Below are 13126 nucleotides of genomic sequence, written 5' to 3'. Positions count from 1 at the left end.
CTTCGAGGATTTAAGATTCCGGGTGTCCTTGCCTTAGTTGCCGAGGCGTGGGCGAAGACGGAGTGCTCTGTTTCGAGATCGATGCGCGGCTGACTGGCTGTGGTTAATTTATCAGTTGCGGGCGTTGGATTCCTTCTTGTCAGTTGGGTCGTCCAGCATATCACCAGTGGATAGGGGCCATAACTAGGTGCCAGAGGTCGTCAATTGAATGCCGTTTGTTTCTCTCTGCGGAGATGTATTCCGAGCAGTGTTCTGACAACTTGACATTGCTCCAAGGACCTGCCTATACTCGTTAGTAGGCTGTACTAGTATTGCAGTAACCTGGAGGGGTGGAGTACCGGGAAATTCAAGAGAAATTCAACTTCGTGAGGTTCGTTGTAATGAACAATACAGATCGTCAATTACCGGTATTTTGAAGCTCGGATGGCGCAACGTTCGGGAATACCATTGGCGGATAGTCAGACCGAGAGCAATTGATGGGGTAGAATTTGGCGGAGTATTGATTGTTACACTCTGTGTCTGATGAGTACCTCCTACCGATCTACAAGTACTGCTATAGGGATATGCCTATTGCCTACAGTTATGCAGCCGTTTCACATTCCCATGCCAGCAGATGGCATATTTTACGTCGGGCTGCCGTGTGACGTTTGTGTCTGCGTCTCTTTACCAGGTACATTATCAAAGTGGCTAATATTTCCGTGTGGACAAACTATAAGCTGACTTGACTTGTCTGCTGCACCTGGATAAGCAGTTCACCGTTCGTGTCGCCCCCTCAAATGCGTTGCTAATAGCGAACCCAGCTAATTACCGTACTTATTGGACAAATTCTGTATTGCTAAAGTATCGCTCACTCGATGGCCCTCAAACGTTTCGACGCTTTTTATCCCCAATTCGCCCCCATCTGAAGTCACATCTGAAACCACTATAAATCAGCCAGCCCACATGCACGCCCATTTGCCCTAATTGACTGTACAACGCAATTGGATTAAAGCACGGGACTGTGGCTGAACCTAAGAAACGCCAACAAATTTGGTGCCAGCGCCGTCCACCTTTGCAATAGAGTAATGACAACAGCCCGACATAATTGTGACAGCTGTCCCCGCCTGCCGGTCTACGCGGAAGCATTGGGAATTTGGGTGCACTAGGGACTTTATTGACTAAGATGTTTTGATGATCGATGTATTTAGTAGAGCTTATTATTTTGCGGAAGGAATAGCTATCTAAAAGCATTACGCAACGTACCCCGCATTTCGTTCAGCTTATCTCGAGAAATGTTGAAGTAATGATTACAAGTTAGCTTTTTATCGCTATTTTGTCTGTTAAACTATGAGTTCGCGAAGTTGCATTAGTATAGGTAGTAGAACAGAAGAAGTATTGCTAGTAGTAGCTACTCCTAGTTAATTGTAGGGTGGTGTACTCCGGTATCATTGGATCTAAATTACCATTCAATACGGTACCTGGGACGTATTGATAATAAAAGTAATGCTGGGCAGGCCCCACCCACGGACGCTCAGAGCAGTCCCCGCTAGCCTTCAGTTTTCCATCGATTGTCTGAAAGTCTATGGCCCGTCTGGTTCCGTTCCAGCCAGCGAAATAGAATAATGTTCATATTTTAGGAACAGACTGCTGCTGGACAAAAGGAGCTGCCGTGCCTCAACAGTCGATCGAACACGCTGATTCTAGAAACATTCGAGCAATCCACTCCGGTCGGTATTTCAGTCACGCTTGCGACTATCGATAGGAGCCGCCCCTTTCGAATTTCGTGCCTCGAACTTGCATTTTACCTGAATATTATTATTATTCATCGGTCCTGCACCTCTGCGTCCCGAGCTCCCAATTCTGAACGACCTCGACCGAGCATTCATCGCAGACTTTCCTCCTTCCTCCACCCTCCCCTCCACCCTCTGACGACAATAATTCTCATTCATACTTCCATTTCTGATCGCCTCCTCGGGTCGCCCAACCTCGCCTTTCACTCTTCAGCGCACTCGATCTCTCTTCCACGCTATCACTGACCTTCACTCACCAACCCTTGTCTCACCCCTGCGCCTTATCCGACCACAATCTTTCGCTTTCTCCTGCTTTCCCCGCCTTTGGCGCTTTTATAATTTATACCGTCGCGATTTTACCACCTTGCTCTTCCTGTCGCCATTGCGGTCATACCATGACTACCGGTGCCTCTTCCACCACTACCATCTAAACATACCAATCACCGCCGCTCCGGCGTCTCGAGACGACAGCAAGGGCGCGGAGATAGAACGGGAAAACTCCCAAACTCCTGTTTTCTCTCTGGCGCCCGGTCAATTACGCACCTTTTGTATTTTGGGTGCTATCTTCGCCTGTGCGATCTTCTCGCGCTGTCTTGACACCGATATTGGTGCTTCTCTGCCCACTGGTAGGCGCGTAAACACGCTATAACCAGGCCATCATGTTCCGTAACAGGTACGTTCCTGTGCTGTTCACTGAATTCGGTGGCCGTCCCCAGGTTGACTTTAAATTTCTTGCTTCATGTAGGCGCAACTCGCAGAAGCCCAACGAGGAGTTGATCCAGCGGTTTCAGAAAAATTTCTCTGATGTCGTGTCTCCGTCGTCCAGTATGAACGCTGCCACGGCGCTAGGCGGCAACCCTCAGCTTCCAATGGGCCATCATGTACCCTCCTCAAAGTACGTCTTACCGTATCACATCCTGTAGTTATGCCTTGTTTCTCCGGTCGTGGAAGGACCTTTGATCCGCCATGTCTGGACTTACGAAAGTATCTTTTGAAGCTGACTGGATTTAATTCAAGATTCCCCATGGAAACGGACATGAAAATGGATTCCTCGTTTCAGGGCCCTCACCCACAAGATGCACAGTTCATGGCCCCTATGGTCGACTCGACCGCCGTCCAGTTCATCGACCCTCTCAACCAGCACCATGGCTATTATACTCCAAATTCCGGAAACCTCAGTGCTGGATATCACAGCCCGGCCGGTGATCTCCATACGCCTGGGATGGGATTGAGCATGATCACTCCTCTTTCGCTTTCCCAGCAGGGCCATATTCCGAACAACGGCGCTGGAATGCCTCTTGATCCGTTCAGCCAGCAGTTCATCTCGCCCCAGTATCAGAACCCGCAACATTTTGCGCCGCAGGTATCGTTCGCGCCTAATGAATTTGTCCACGGTGATATGGGCGATATGGGCGATATGGGTTTTGAGCCGGTAGATGAAGCCCTGGGCGAAGTGTCTATAAATGACGTGGATATGCAGGGGATCTCACGCTCACATATGACCCCAGCGATGCGGGGCCCCGAACAACAGGAGTTCCAACTTCAGGGTGAAAAGTACGGCTTAGATATTTCGCCCATATCATTCCCTCAACTAACGTTGCGTGAATCTGCTAGTTTCCGGTACAATGTTACACTCAGAGCACCAACAGCGATGATTAACCACCAAAATGAGATTCCCGTCACGTACCTCAACAAAGGTCAAGCTTACACACTGTCTGTTGTCGATACCGCACCTCCACAATCAAGCTCCAAGCCAGCCAGATATAGAACATATGTCCGCGTTTCTTTCCAAGACGACGAACAGAGGGCGAAACCTTCGGCTTGCTGGCAGCTTTGGAAAGAAGGACGTGGGACAAGCGAAGCCCACCATAGGGGAGGCAAGTTGCAGGCCGTTGAGTTTGTGGACCCCGCTCAAGGAAACCTCGACGACCAAAAGAACAAGCAGATCCAGCTTGAAAATTCATCGTTCGACGGATTCTGCGTTACATGGTCCTCCAATCAGGCCTCCAAGGCATCGGACTGCGCCATCTCTGTTCGATTTAACTTTTTGTCGACCGATTTCAGTCATTCCAAGGGCGTCAAGGGTATCCCTGTTAGATTATGTGCGAAGACAGAATTGGTTGATGGGGACTCTACTCGAGATTCTACTAAGGAGTCGGAAGTGTGCTATTGCAAAGTGAAGCTTTTCCGTGATCATGGAGCCGAACGAAAGCTGTCCAACGATGTTGCACACGTCAAAAAGACCATCGAGAAACTACGCCAGCAGATCCAACAAAATGAGATGGGAGCAGGAAATTTCGGTAAGCGAAAGCGTGGCAGCAACGTGGTCGCTTTCAAGGGTTCGGACCAACGTCCCACGAAGATGTTCAAGCACAAGCGCACGCTATCTATGAGCTCGCAAGATGGTAACGGTAAAACGAGCGTTGCCGATGACTTGCATGAGAAGCTTGCACTGCTGCAGGATATGTTCTCTTCGACCAGGCCTGTTAGCATTCTCGGCCTTCGAGGCGACGAGCAGGATGACCCGGACTTGTATCCTGTACAGCTCCCGGAAAACCGCGAATTCGCTAAGAAGGAATTTCCCGGCGGCCGTCAATTCAGCCTTGACAAAAACACCTTGCAAGACGTTTCACCAACCACTAGCCATATGTCGATCAACTCGCCATTGAACCCTCCCAACGCCATGCAGGCGAGTTTATTCAGTGAACCCCAGTTCTCGCGGCAATCGTCTGAAACTCCCGATAACAAGGGGTTCTTAAAGCACCCTGTCAAAGTCCAGAGGCTTCCTTCTGGAAATGGCGGCTCGCCCATGGGTCATATCGAAGCTGTGGATATCGATCCCACTTATAGACCGCCAGCAGAACGGCAACCTAGGCCGAGTAAGTCTTACAATATGAGTGTCTCCGAGTCTTTGAACTAATTTAGATATCTAGTTGCGTGCTTCTATGTTCGATTCCCGAAGAATGATCAGCACCAGGACGATTATTACCGAGCCGTTTACCTTACCGAACGCACTGTCCGTGACCTGATGGAGAAGATCTCTGTGAAACAACGGATAGACCCCCAGCGTATTATGCGCGTGCTCCTCGTTAAAGAAAACGGACTCAGAATCATGGTCGACGATGATGTGGTCCGCGAACTTCCTGACGGGCAAGACATGGTGGCTGAGATTTCGGAGGCGTCGACATTCGATGCTGCGGATACGCCTTTCCCAGTCGAAGTCAAGCTGAGATATTAAAAGTCTTCTGACCGACGCAACTGCTTATGTTTTCCATCTTAAGTCATACTTCTGATTCACATTTGGAGCGAAAGATACCTTTTTTGAGCCTCACTTGCGTGCGCCTGGTGCGCTTTAAGAGGCGCGGATTTGATGTTAAACGGCCTTCCTCGAGAATTTCCTTGTCCTTCTTTTTGCGGAGTTCGGGATCTGTTCTTTTCTACATGTCTTTTTAATGCGGTCATCTAGGGGGCGTTGAATACGGGGATAATAAACGAGTTCCCGAGCAATGATACCCCTACTCTTTCTTTTTTATATGGATGGCATTATGCTTTTGGTGATACTTTTTGTCTCATACTAATCGATGATACTACCGCCATCTCCTTCTGGCGACTCTCCTCTGCAAGTCCCTGGATACGGCGGCCGACATCACCATTTGGTGATGACCTGTGATTTCATTTTCCTTTTTCGTTTTTTCCTTTTCTTTCCTTTTCTTTTTTTTTCCGGCCACAGTACAGTGGCTTTTGGTTGAGGGACGATCCATGCACACGAAATGATACCCTCACGTTCTACAATATTGTTACGTCTTTTTGTCTTGCTTTACGATGTGATTGCCCGGCTGCTGTCAATTTTCCATTCTCTGTCCAACCGTGATGGCTTTTTTTTGCATGAGAAAAACAAACTTATGGGAGAGCTCGTCAAATGCACGGAAACAGAACACCAGAAAAGGATCCTTGGAATGGGCATGTCGGAAAAACCAGGTGCAAAACAAATACGACTTGAGCCTTGGAAGAAGCAGAGTCGAGGAAAGGGCTTTTAGTATATAGGTTTAGAATACGTTGACCTAGCTCATGGGGATAGCCTTGTCAGAATATGAAGCTCACCATAAATAAACTCTCTCCGAATGATCTCTGATTGAGTTCAATATTTTTATTAAAAAAAGTAACCGAGACCCGTGGAACACGCCAGGCACATGAGGGCCATCCTTACTTTTAGCCTCAATAAAACTCTGAATAACCAACCACGCGGTACCAGAACCAGCCGTTCGACGGCAGATGTCGCAAAAGGAACGAGGAACATAATCCCGAGCTCCAGCTAAACTTAAACCCCATAGATAACTTACACAGGATACTGTAGTAAAAAATAATTAAGAATATTTCCCCTCCCCGTTCGTTTGCCCTCAAGTCTCTGTCGATCTCGCTTCTAGACCCTCAAATTCAAAATCTAGGGCAAGCGGAAGATTTCGCGCCGAAGAGCGATCGAGGCAGATCTGGGTTCGGAGGTTCGGCGTGAAACTCAGCAGCGAGAGACGAGGGGAATGACATCATACTTTCATGCTCTGAGCTTGGCAGGGCCAGGTATCGGAACAAAAAAGCAAAAAAATTTCACGCCCTCCGCGTCATAACTGCACCGTTTCCTTGGAAAAGTTGCCAAAAAAAGTCGATTTTGGGCTTAATCGATCGTCGTGCGGATTTTGCCGCAAATCAGGTCGGCGTCGGAGTGGGGATTGGGCCATGTCGGAAATTGGTTACGGTATTTTTGGCTTTGCAAATTGGGCGATTCGCGTATTTTACGTTTGTTTACTGTTTCTTATACTTCAGTTTGAGTTTCGTATACAACTTGGAGAACAACACTGTCTTTCTGGATTTTGGTCGTTTAGTATCAGTGACGCTATAAGAAAATGATTGACCTAGAGGCATTTCATTTCCTTGCACTACAATGCTCATGGTGCAAAGCTAAGTACAAGCCAGTAAGTAGACCCATACAGTCAACGTCTTTGTAGTACTGCGTACAACACCAACGTCTTTACCGTGACATTTGTCACTGTAGATCAGGAACCATCGTGATTCGATCCCTTAACTAAGCTTCTTTGAGTCTAACGGCTTGAAATGCCAATCCTCGCTGCGGCGCTGTGCTGATCTTCCTCCAAACCGACGACGTTACGGAGAGGGTCTCGGCCCGGCGCTGGGTCGACAGGGCTGCGGTGTGAGAGCAGAAGGGGCGTTGACGTAGTGCTCGTGACGATTGGAACTTGCAAACATGAGGGGTCCTGCTCTAGTGGCTCCCGCTATGACATTGGCAGCTAAGCTTAAATACAGTGGCATGGCGTTCTGCTACTACGTGCTCCTGTATCACCTAGTGGGTGCACGGTGCATTCCCGCCAGCCTTTGGCCCACTGAGTCTACTAATAGAGATGATAATGACAGGCTCCAGGATTTTTTTGATGGACTGTGGCTTGTCATTGCAGATTTCCTTCACCCGTGCCCTTGTCCTTTCTCCCGTGTCCTAGCTTGTTCTAGAAGGAAGTGAGAAAGGAAAGGATCGCTTTGCGACGTCCTTTGCTCGAATTGCCCATATGAGTACTAGCATAACCGATATTAGTTAGAGATGATAAGTAGGTCTGCGGAGAAGAGGGTCCTGGGGAATAGAAGTCACTGGCGAACAGGCCAGGACGGGATCGTGCCTTCCCTATGAAGTTGAGGTAGGTGTTTTGTCGCACCTTCTTGGAATGGAAGCCGTGGGAGTAACACCGCAATTCCCTCTCCCACTCTCTCTCATCTTCTATTTCTCCATATCTGCTTCACTCGCTTCCTTCTAGTTTCTCCTTCAACGCTGAATACGTTTTTCATTACACTGCTCATTTTCGCTTCCCTTCATCATCCGCTTTCTCATTTAAGGCCTTCGTTGCTTTCCCACATTCGCTTCACGAACTATTACTGTGTCTGAAACTCTTTCAAAATGGTGTACAAGCTTTCTGTCTTTCTTCTTGTCTGCTTGCTAGTCATCACTAGCTATGCAAATGGTAGGATCCTCGTACCATGAAGCCGATAATACCCGTCAATGTACTGACCTAAGTGTTATGTAGTAAAATTTGCAAGCTTTGACGCTGTCCTTGATGGGGATGACGTGGAGGGACACTTGCGTATGTTTGGAAGTTCATTCCTTTACTCGATAAGCTATTTCATTCTAACACATATCGAAGTTTCTTACGATGTTGACAAGGCCCGTGTCATGGATAACCATGGTCATTTCGGCCGCGCCGGTGAGCTTCCGCTGTTACTACAAGCCACTTGTTGAAATATGTCTAACGCCGTTCTTGATGTTTCAAGAGCCGGCTACCGTTACCGTCACCGAGACTGTTTGTGGACCTGGGCCCTCTGAGGCACCCGGAGACTCGCCCATCATCTCGATTCCGGAGACGACTCTTGTGACGGACACCCCAGCACCATCGCCTGCTCCCACATTTGACCAGCCTCCAGCCTTGTCGGAAACTGGCAGTGCTTCTCCATCTGTCGAGCCTACTTCGACTGAAGCTCCCACCAGCTCCCCAGAAGGACATACAACCACGTTCCAGTCTAGCCCGTCTAGCTCTGCCGACGAGAGTGAAGCACCCACTGCGACTTTTGAGGCTCCGAGCTCTACCGTTGCACCAATTGTCAACGCTGGATACACTGAGGGTGGAATGAGCACTATCGTTCTTGCGCTGACCTTGACCTTCCTTCGGCTCTTGGGGTTCTAGTGTGGCTACCAACCTACACTGGTTACACATTCTAGGGCTGGAAAATCGGAATATGCTGCGTTGAATCGCTTTCCAATTTCGGTGAGATAGCATCGAATGTTTTCTATCTCCTATTCATGGACGTAAATGTGATACACATACTGCTCCTTCAAATGTCCAAGTTTCTTGCTGGTTGTTATCAACGGCTGTTACTGTACATCTATCTAATCAACCAAATCGATTGTCATATACTGTGACCAGCCCATGTTGACGAGCGTAGTAAGTAGATTGAAAACCATTGCCAGATTTTCTCGCGTAGGCTATGGGAAACTTTCTTCGCAGAGCATGAGCTTTTACTACATATGGACAGTATTGTCCGATATTGGGACGTCGAGTATGGCACTCGGAGCGTGTTTAGACTACAGGGGTTGGTTCTGTGACGAAGATTTGCAACGTGGGCAGATATAATGTCTGTGGTATTATCTTCGACCACTCGGTCTATTATCAATTATGATATAACCACACGGTGAATCATCCATGATCTAAGTCCTGCTCATCCCATGGTATACATGACCTTTGCTGAAAAAAGGATTCCGAACGCCGTTCACATGTGAGCAATGCAAACAATGTACAGATTGGCACACCACAGCAAATGTATGTTCTATGTATGGGCTTGTTGAGCACGACAAACGTATGCCACCTGCGCCGTAAATCGCTCGGTAATGCGCAGCTCAAGCAAAGCCCACCACCAAACTTACGCAAAGGCAAGTTTGCAAGCGATATATTGAATGATGACAAAGGAATAAAGGCAAAACGGTCAACACAGAGGTTGGCGTGCCATCCAGATGGTTATATATGGTTGAATAAACGGCGAGGTTACGAAAACCTAGTGGGCAGGATTGGCCCTACCGTGGAGGTGCCCTCAACTTTTCCGTAGACGTGGCATAGTCCAAGATGGAAAATACTCAAACGGCCGAGGTGTCTGATGAGAGTCGATTATAGTTCTAGGGGCTCGGTGTTGTCATCAGTGCATGATTATGAGGGAGAAGCCGTCGATCCAATCCCCGCAGCTTCCTGAAAGGCCCGCAACTTTATAGCCCAGAGGAGGTATCAGATTATATCTAAGTAAATTAGTCAGGAAGATTGTCACCCAAGAGTCGAGAAGAATTACATACCCTGAGCCCCCGGTGGCATTACCGAAAACGCCAGATTTTCGACCCAGGCTAGTCAAAACTTCGATAGCATCGATCCAGTGTCCGGCTCGGACATAGAAGCCTAGAAGTATTTCTCCACGACGTGTGTCTGAATTGGTATGATTAGACTCTATTCGCAGAAACATCTGATTAGCGATTAGTTTGTTTTAAACTTACCCAGCACAAAATCGTCAGACTTCCCTTCCTGTTTCCCGAACAACTGACTTGTTGCATCCTCGTACATGAATTCAAGCCCATGCACTTTGCCATCGTGGTAAATTCTGATGGATGTCAACAGCTTGGTATACTGAAAAGCACAGTCCAGGAGGAGTTGTTCCGGTTGACTTTCGGGCAACTGTGATATTCCGAGCTTGCAGCCTCGGTAGCCAACGGATTTCGGTAGCTTCACTTGGGAGTTCTTTGACTTCAAACTACTGATGGAATCGATGGTGAAAGACCCGAGCGTACCGGAAAATACTGACATCTTGATTTGCTTCTTTTTCTCTTTATCGGTTCCGAATAGCCGTTGCCGCAGCTCGCTCTCATTCAGGGTGACTTGTTTTGGGAGACCGTTACTGGTCGATTCGGTGTTGATGTACTCAATGAAACTGCGGCACACGTCATCCCTTTCCGAGTACAGTTCAATGAAAGCAACCCCGGTGGTAGCGGTCAACAGGATCTTGCCGTTCTCAACTGGCCAGACCTGAACGCTGTCATCCAAGCTCATAGGGGCATCATTAGGAAGCCGGAAGCAGGGGTGGAACCGGAAACGCAAAGCATCCAATCGATGCCAGGAGCATTCATCTTGGGGCAGGCATGGATGCAGGCCTTGTGTCTTTGTACGCGTGGAGAAGGGTTCCCGGGTCACGAAGGAGCGGTTGAGGCGAACGTAGTCTCTGAGCATAATCCCCGACTCCTGATGTGGACAACCAAAGAGATGGCCGACTTCGTGTAGATGGGCCCCGATACCTATGTTAGCGGACTCCCAGCTAGAGCCAGCCTCGCCACAATCATTCGCGACGTAATTTGTATTCGTCCGGGTACAGTCGGAGAAGGCATCTATTACCTCTTCTAGACTCGACGGGTAACTCTGAAGGCAGTGGGAACCAAACATTGCCATCTTCAGGTCTCCACTGCTGGACCCCAAGGCCGCATGACCGGTTACAGTTTGCGACTCGGTGTCCCAATGAGAGTCGAGGAGCAAGACAGAGACATACTGTTTTTGTCCCGGTCTTAGGTCGAAATGGTTCTTCACAGCCTCTTGTGCGATACGGAATAATTCATCTTTCCTAGTGGCTGGGCCATACTGTTGGGCAAGTTGTAGGTCCCGAAGCTCCGCGACCGTCTTTTCAGTGCGAACGATATGAATCTTTGCCTCGTTGCGCATTTTACCATTTGCCGCATCACGTTGACTGAGACTGCCAGTCTGCCATTCTTCCTCGAAACGAAAGCATCGACGCCCCAGATTATTACGAAACATCTGTTCTCCGGTAAATGCCTGCCAAAGGTACGCAGCCATTCGGTATTTTCGAATCGCAGTTTCCAAGTCGTCACCCTCACGGCTTGTCTTCTCCGGTGCCGTGTCATATGTACCATCGGAATCTTTCCCCAGAAGCATAACCAGATGCAGAGGCGGAGAATTAGACAATGGGAGGTAATTTATATTAATCCAAGAGGTATGAGTGGCATGGTGTAGGTTGCCAGACGACGACTTGGTAGAGACGAAGTCGAGGCGTAGGCGGTTCGGACCAGGAACGAGATGCACAAGGGCCTTGAAATGAGACGAATTGACAGGCCATGAAACTGGGGGAAAGTTATCTTGGTGATGATTAACGGCTATGCTTCCGTCCAGCGGGTGTTGTCTTGGGTCGCCAACTTGGCCATATATTAAAAGGACCTTCTGGTGAACCTGGCCCTTAGTTAGCCGGGCCAAATCTGTGCAGATTACAAACTTTAAGAGCCTACCCAGGCATTTTCCGTAATAGAGATGATTCTAGGAGCGTAGGGGGATGATGGGGCCGGTGACCGGGCAGCGCCGTTGATCAATGCTGAGCTACCACCCTATGGAATATCAATAAGATTAAACATCGAATATGAGGAAGAGCACATACGAAGTAGCTATTGCGTTGGGACGGGGTCGTCACCGGAGGTGGGCGCTGCTGGGGTACAGCAAGTGGAGAGTTCGTTCCGTTGGAGGTGCCATTGGAGCCATTCAATGGCAGATTCTGGGCAGAGGCGGTGGGTTTGATAGAAGATGGTGGAGTGACCGAGCTGTAAGATGCCGAGTCAATAGTTGAGGAGGACTTTCCAGAGGTCACGTCGCCGTTTGACTGGGTTCCATTGGATTTTTCTGTTGACCGCGATGTACTTCGGAAGCTGGACCTGGAGCGACTGCGCAGATTCTTGAACAGGGGCATAATTGCAGATGACACTTCGCTGGCTGCCTATTACAAGGCGTGTAGAATGGCAGCAGAAGGCGGTTGGAAGATGTGTTGGGAGCAGCGGTTGCGATAAGCTTGTAGGGCTCGACGGAACGGGAAGGAGCGACCCTTGGCCTCAGGTTCTCCCAGTCTCCCTCGGCTCACGCAAAACCACAGTAGCAAAAGTGAGCGTCGTCGTGTAGGGAACCAATTCAGCTGCCAGAAACGAGTGACAAAAATTGACCGAGCTGTGCGGAGTATTGGATCTCCTATATCTTGTTGGGGTGCTCTGTAGATCTGGAGGGCAGGCGGAGGGAAGAGGGAGGACTGGCGACCGTTTGCGGTGGATGTTGAACGACCCCCACACCCACTGGAACGTCAGGAACGAGGGAAATAAATGCTGTCTAGCTAGAGCCCATTATTATTATTAGCGACCGATAAGAAACGAGAAAAGGCATGCAATAAATGCAAAGGAAAAAGAAAGTGAAAAAAACAAGGCAGAGGCCGGACAGCTGTACTTGGCCAAGGCAAAGCAAGCAACTGGCCAGCGATCGGGGTGGGGAGAGCAGAGGATGCAGGATTTCATTCGTACCCGAGCAAAGAAGAGCGTTTGAGCTTTTTTCAAGGCGTGTCGCAGGATGACCAAGGCGAGACTTCAGAAACCAGGTACCTTGTCTGTAGCGTCAAAATGTATACAGCGCAAATCGGGAGATGTCTGGTGGAGGATGGAGAGTCGCAAAAGGAGAACAGCAGGATAATCAAGATTTCAGAAATTCTGGTCAGCAAGTTCACAGCCATCGACCACGACGAATAATGCTGGTATCATGGCTAGAGCTCTGCTCAATGGTGGGTCTGTGGACTGGATAGCACTTGTCTAGTTTCACATCCCAGCGATCGCCTGCTATATTTGTCGCCGCCGCGGCGCCGACCGATTGCTGGCCGGCAGTACAAGAATTCATGCAGTGCTCCCGTTGTCGGACTGATATCGGCCTCATGCCGATTGAACGACGGCGTACGAGTATGTATAC

General features: G+C 48.9%; 3 protein-coding genes across 3 annotated transcripts; 2 read left to right on the top strand and 1 right to left on the bottom strand.

Moving 5' to 3' along the window:
• Nucleotides 1–2178: 2178 nt before the first annotated feature.
• Nucleotides 2179–5273, top strand: ASPSYDRAFT_797514 (grainyhead-like protein). The gene is made up of 5 exons (XM_040851014.1): nt 2179–2442; nt 2515–2664; nt 2787–3323; nt 3384–4648; nt 4703–5273. Exons 1-5 carry the CDS (start codon nt 2429–2431, stop codon nt 5005–5007), a joined length of 2271 nt encoding a protein of 756 aa, XP_040704970.1. The 5' UTR covers nt 2179–2428; the 3' UTR covers nt 5008–5273.
• A 2452-nt stretch (nt 5274–7725) lies between these two features.
• ASPSYDRAFT_87717 (uncharacterized protein) lies at nt 7726–8506 on the top strand (the record flags this gene model as incomplete). The annotated part of the gene is made up of 4 exons (XM_040851887.1): nt 7726–7789; nt 7853–7909; nt 7970–8029; nt 8097–8506. 4 exons carry the CDS (start codon nt 7726–7728, stop codon nt 8504–8506), a joined length of 591 nt encoding a protein of 196 aa, XP_040704969.1.
• Nucleotides 8507–9509: 1003 nt separating this feature from the next.
• Nucleotides 9510–12095, bottom strand: ASPSYDRAFT_29663 (zinc metalloproteinase family protein; the record flags this gene model as incomplete). The annotated part of the gene is made up of 5 exons (XM_040844671.1): nt 9510–9606; nt 9661–9808; nt 9856–11587; nt 11644–11739; nt 11790–12095. 5 exons carry the CDS (start codon nt 12093–12095, stop codon nt 9510–9512), a joined length of 2379 nt encoding a protein of 792 aa, XP_040704968.1.
• Between the last annotated feature and the right edge of the window lie 1031 nt (nt 12096–13126).

This window comes from Aspergillus sydowii (genome assembly GCF_001890705.1).
Source record: "Aspergillus sydowii CBS 593.65 unplaced genomic scaffold ASPSYscaffold_3, whole genome shotgun sequence".
NCBI lineage: Eukaryota > Fungi > Ascomycota > Eurotiomycetes > Eurotiales > Aspergillaceae > Aspergillus > Aspergillus sydowii.
The sequence above is the reverse complement of the archived record's forward strand: the minus strand, read 5'-3'. Positions and strand labels throughout refer to the sequence as shown.

Bases quoted from the DNA above. Each gene is read 5' to 3' on its own strand.
- ASPSYDRAFT_797514 (XM_040851014.1), top strand. The intron at 3,324-3,383 runs GTACGGCTTAGA...TGAATCTGCTAG, and splicing joins TTCCAACTTCAGGGTGAAAA to TTTCCGGTACAATGTTACAC. The intron at 4,649-4,702 runs GTAAGTCTTACA...TTAGATATCTAG, and splicing joins AGAACGGCAACCTAGGCCGA to TTGCGTGCTTCTATGTTCGA.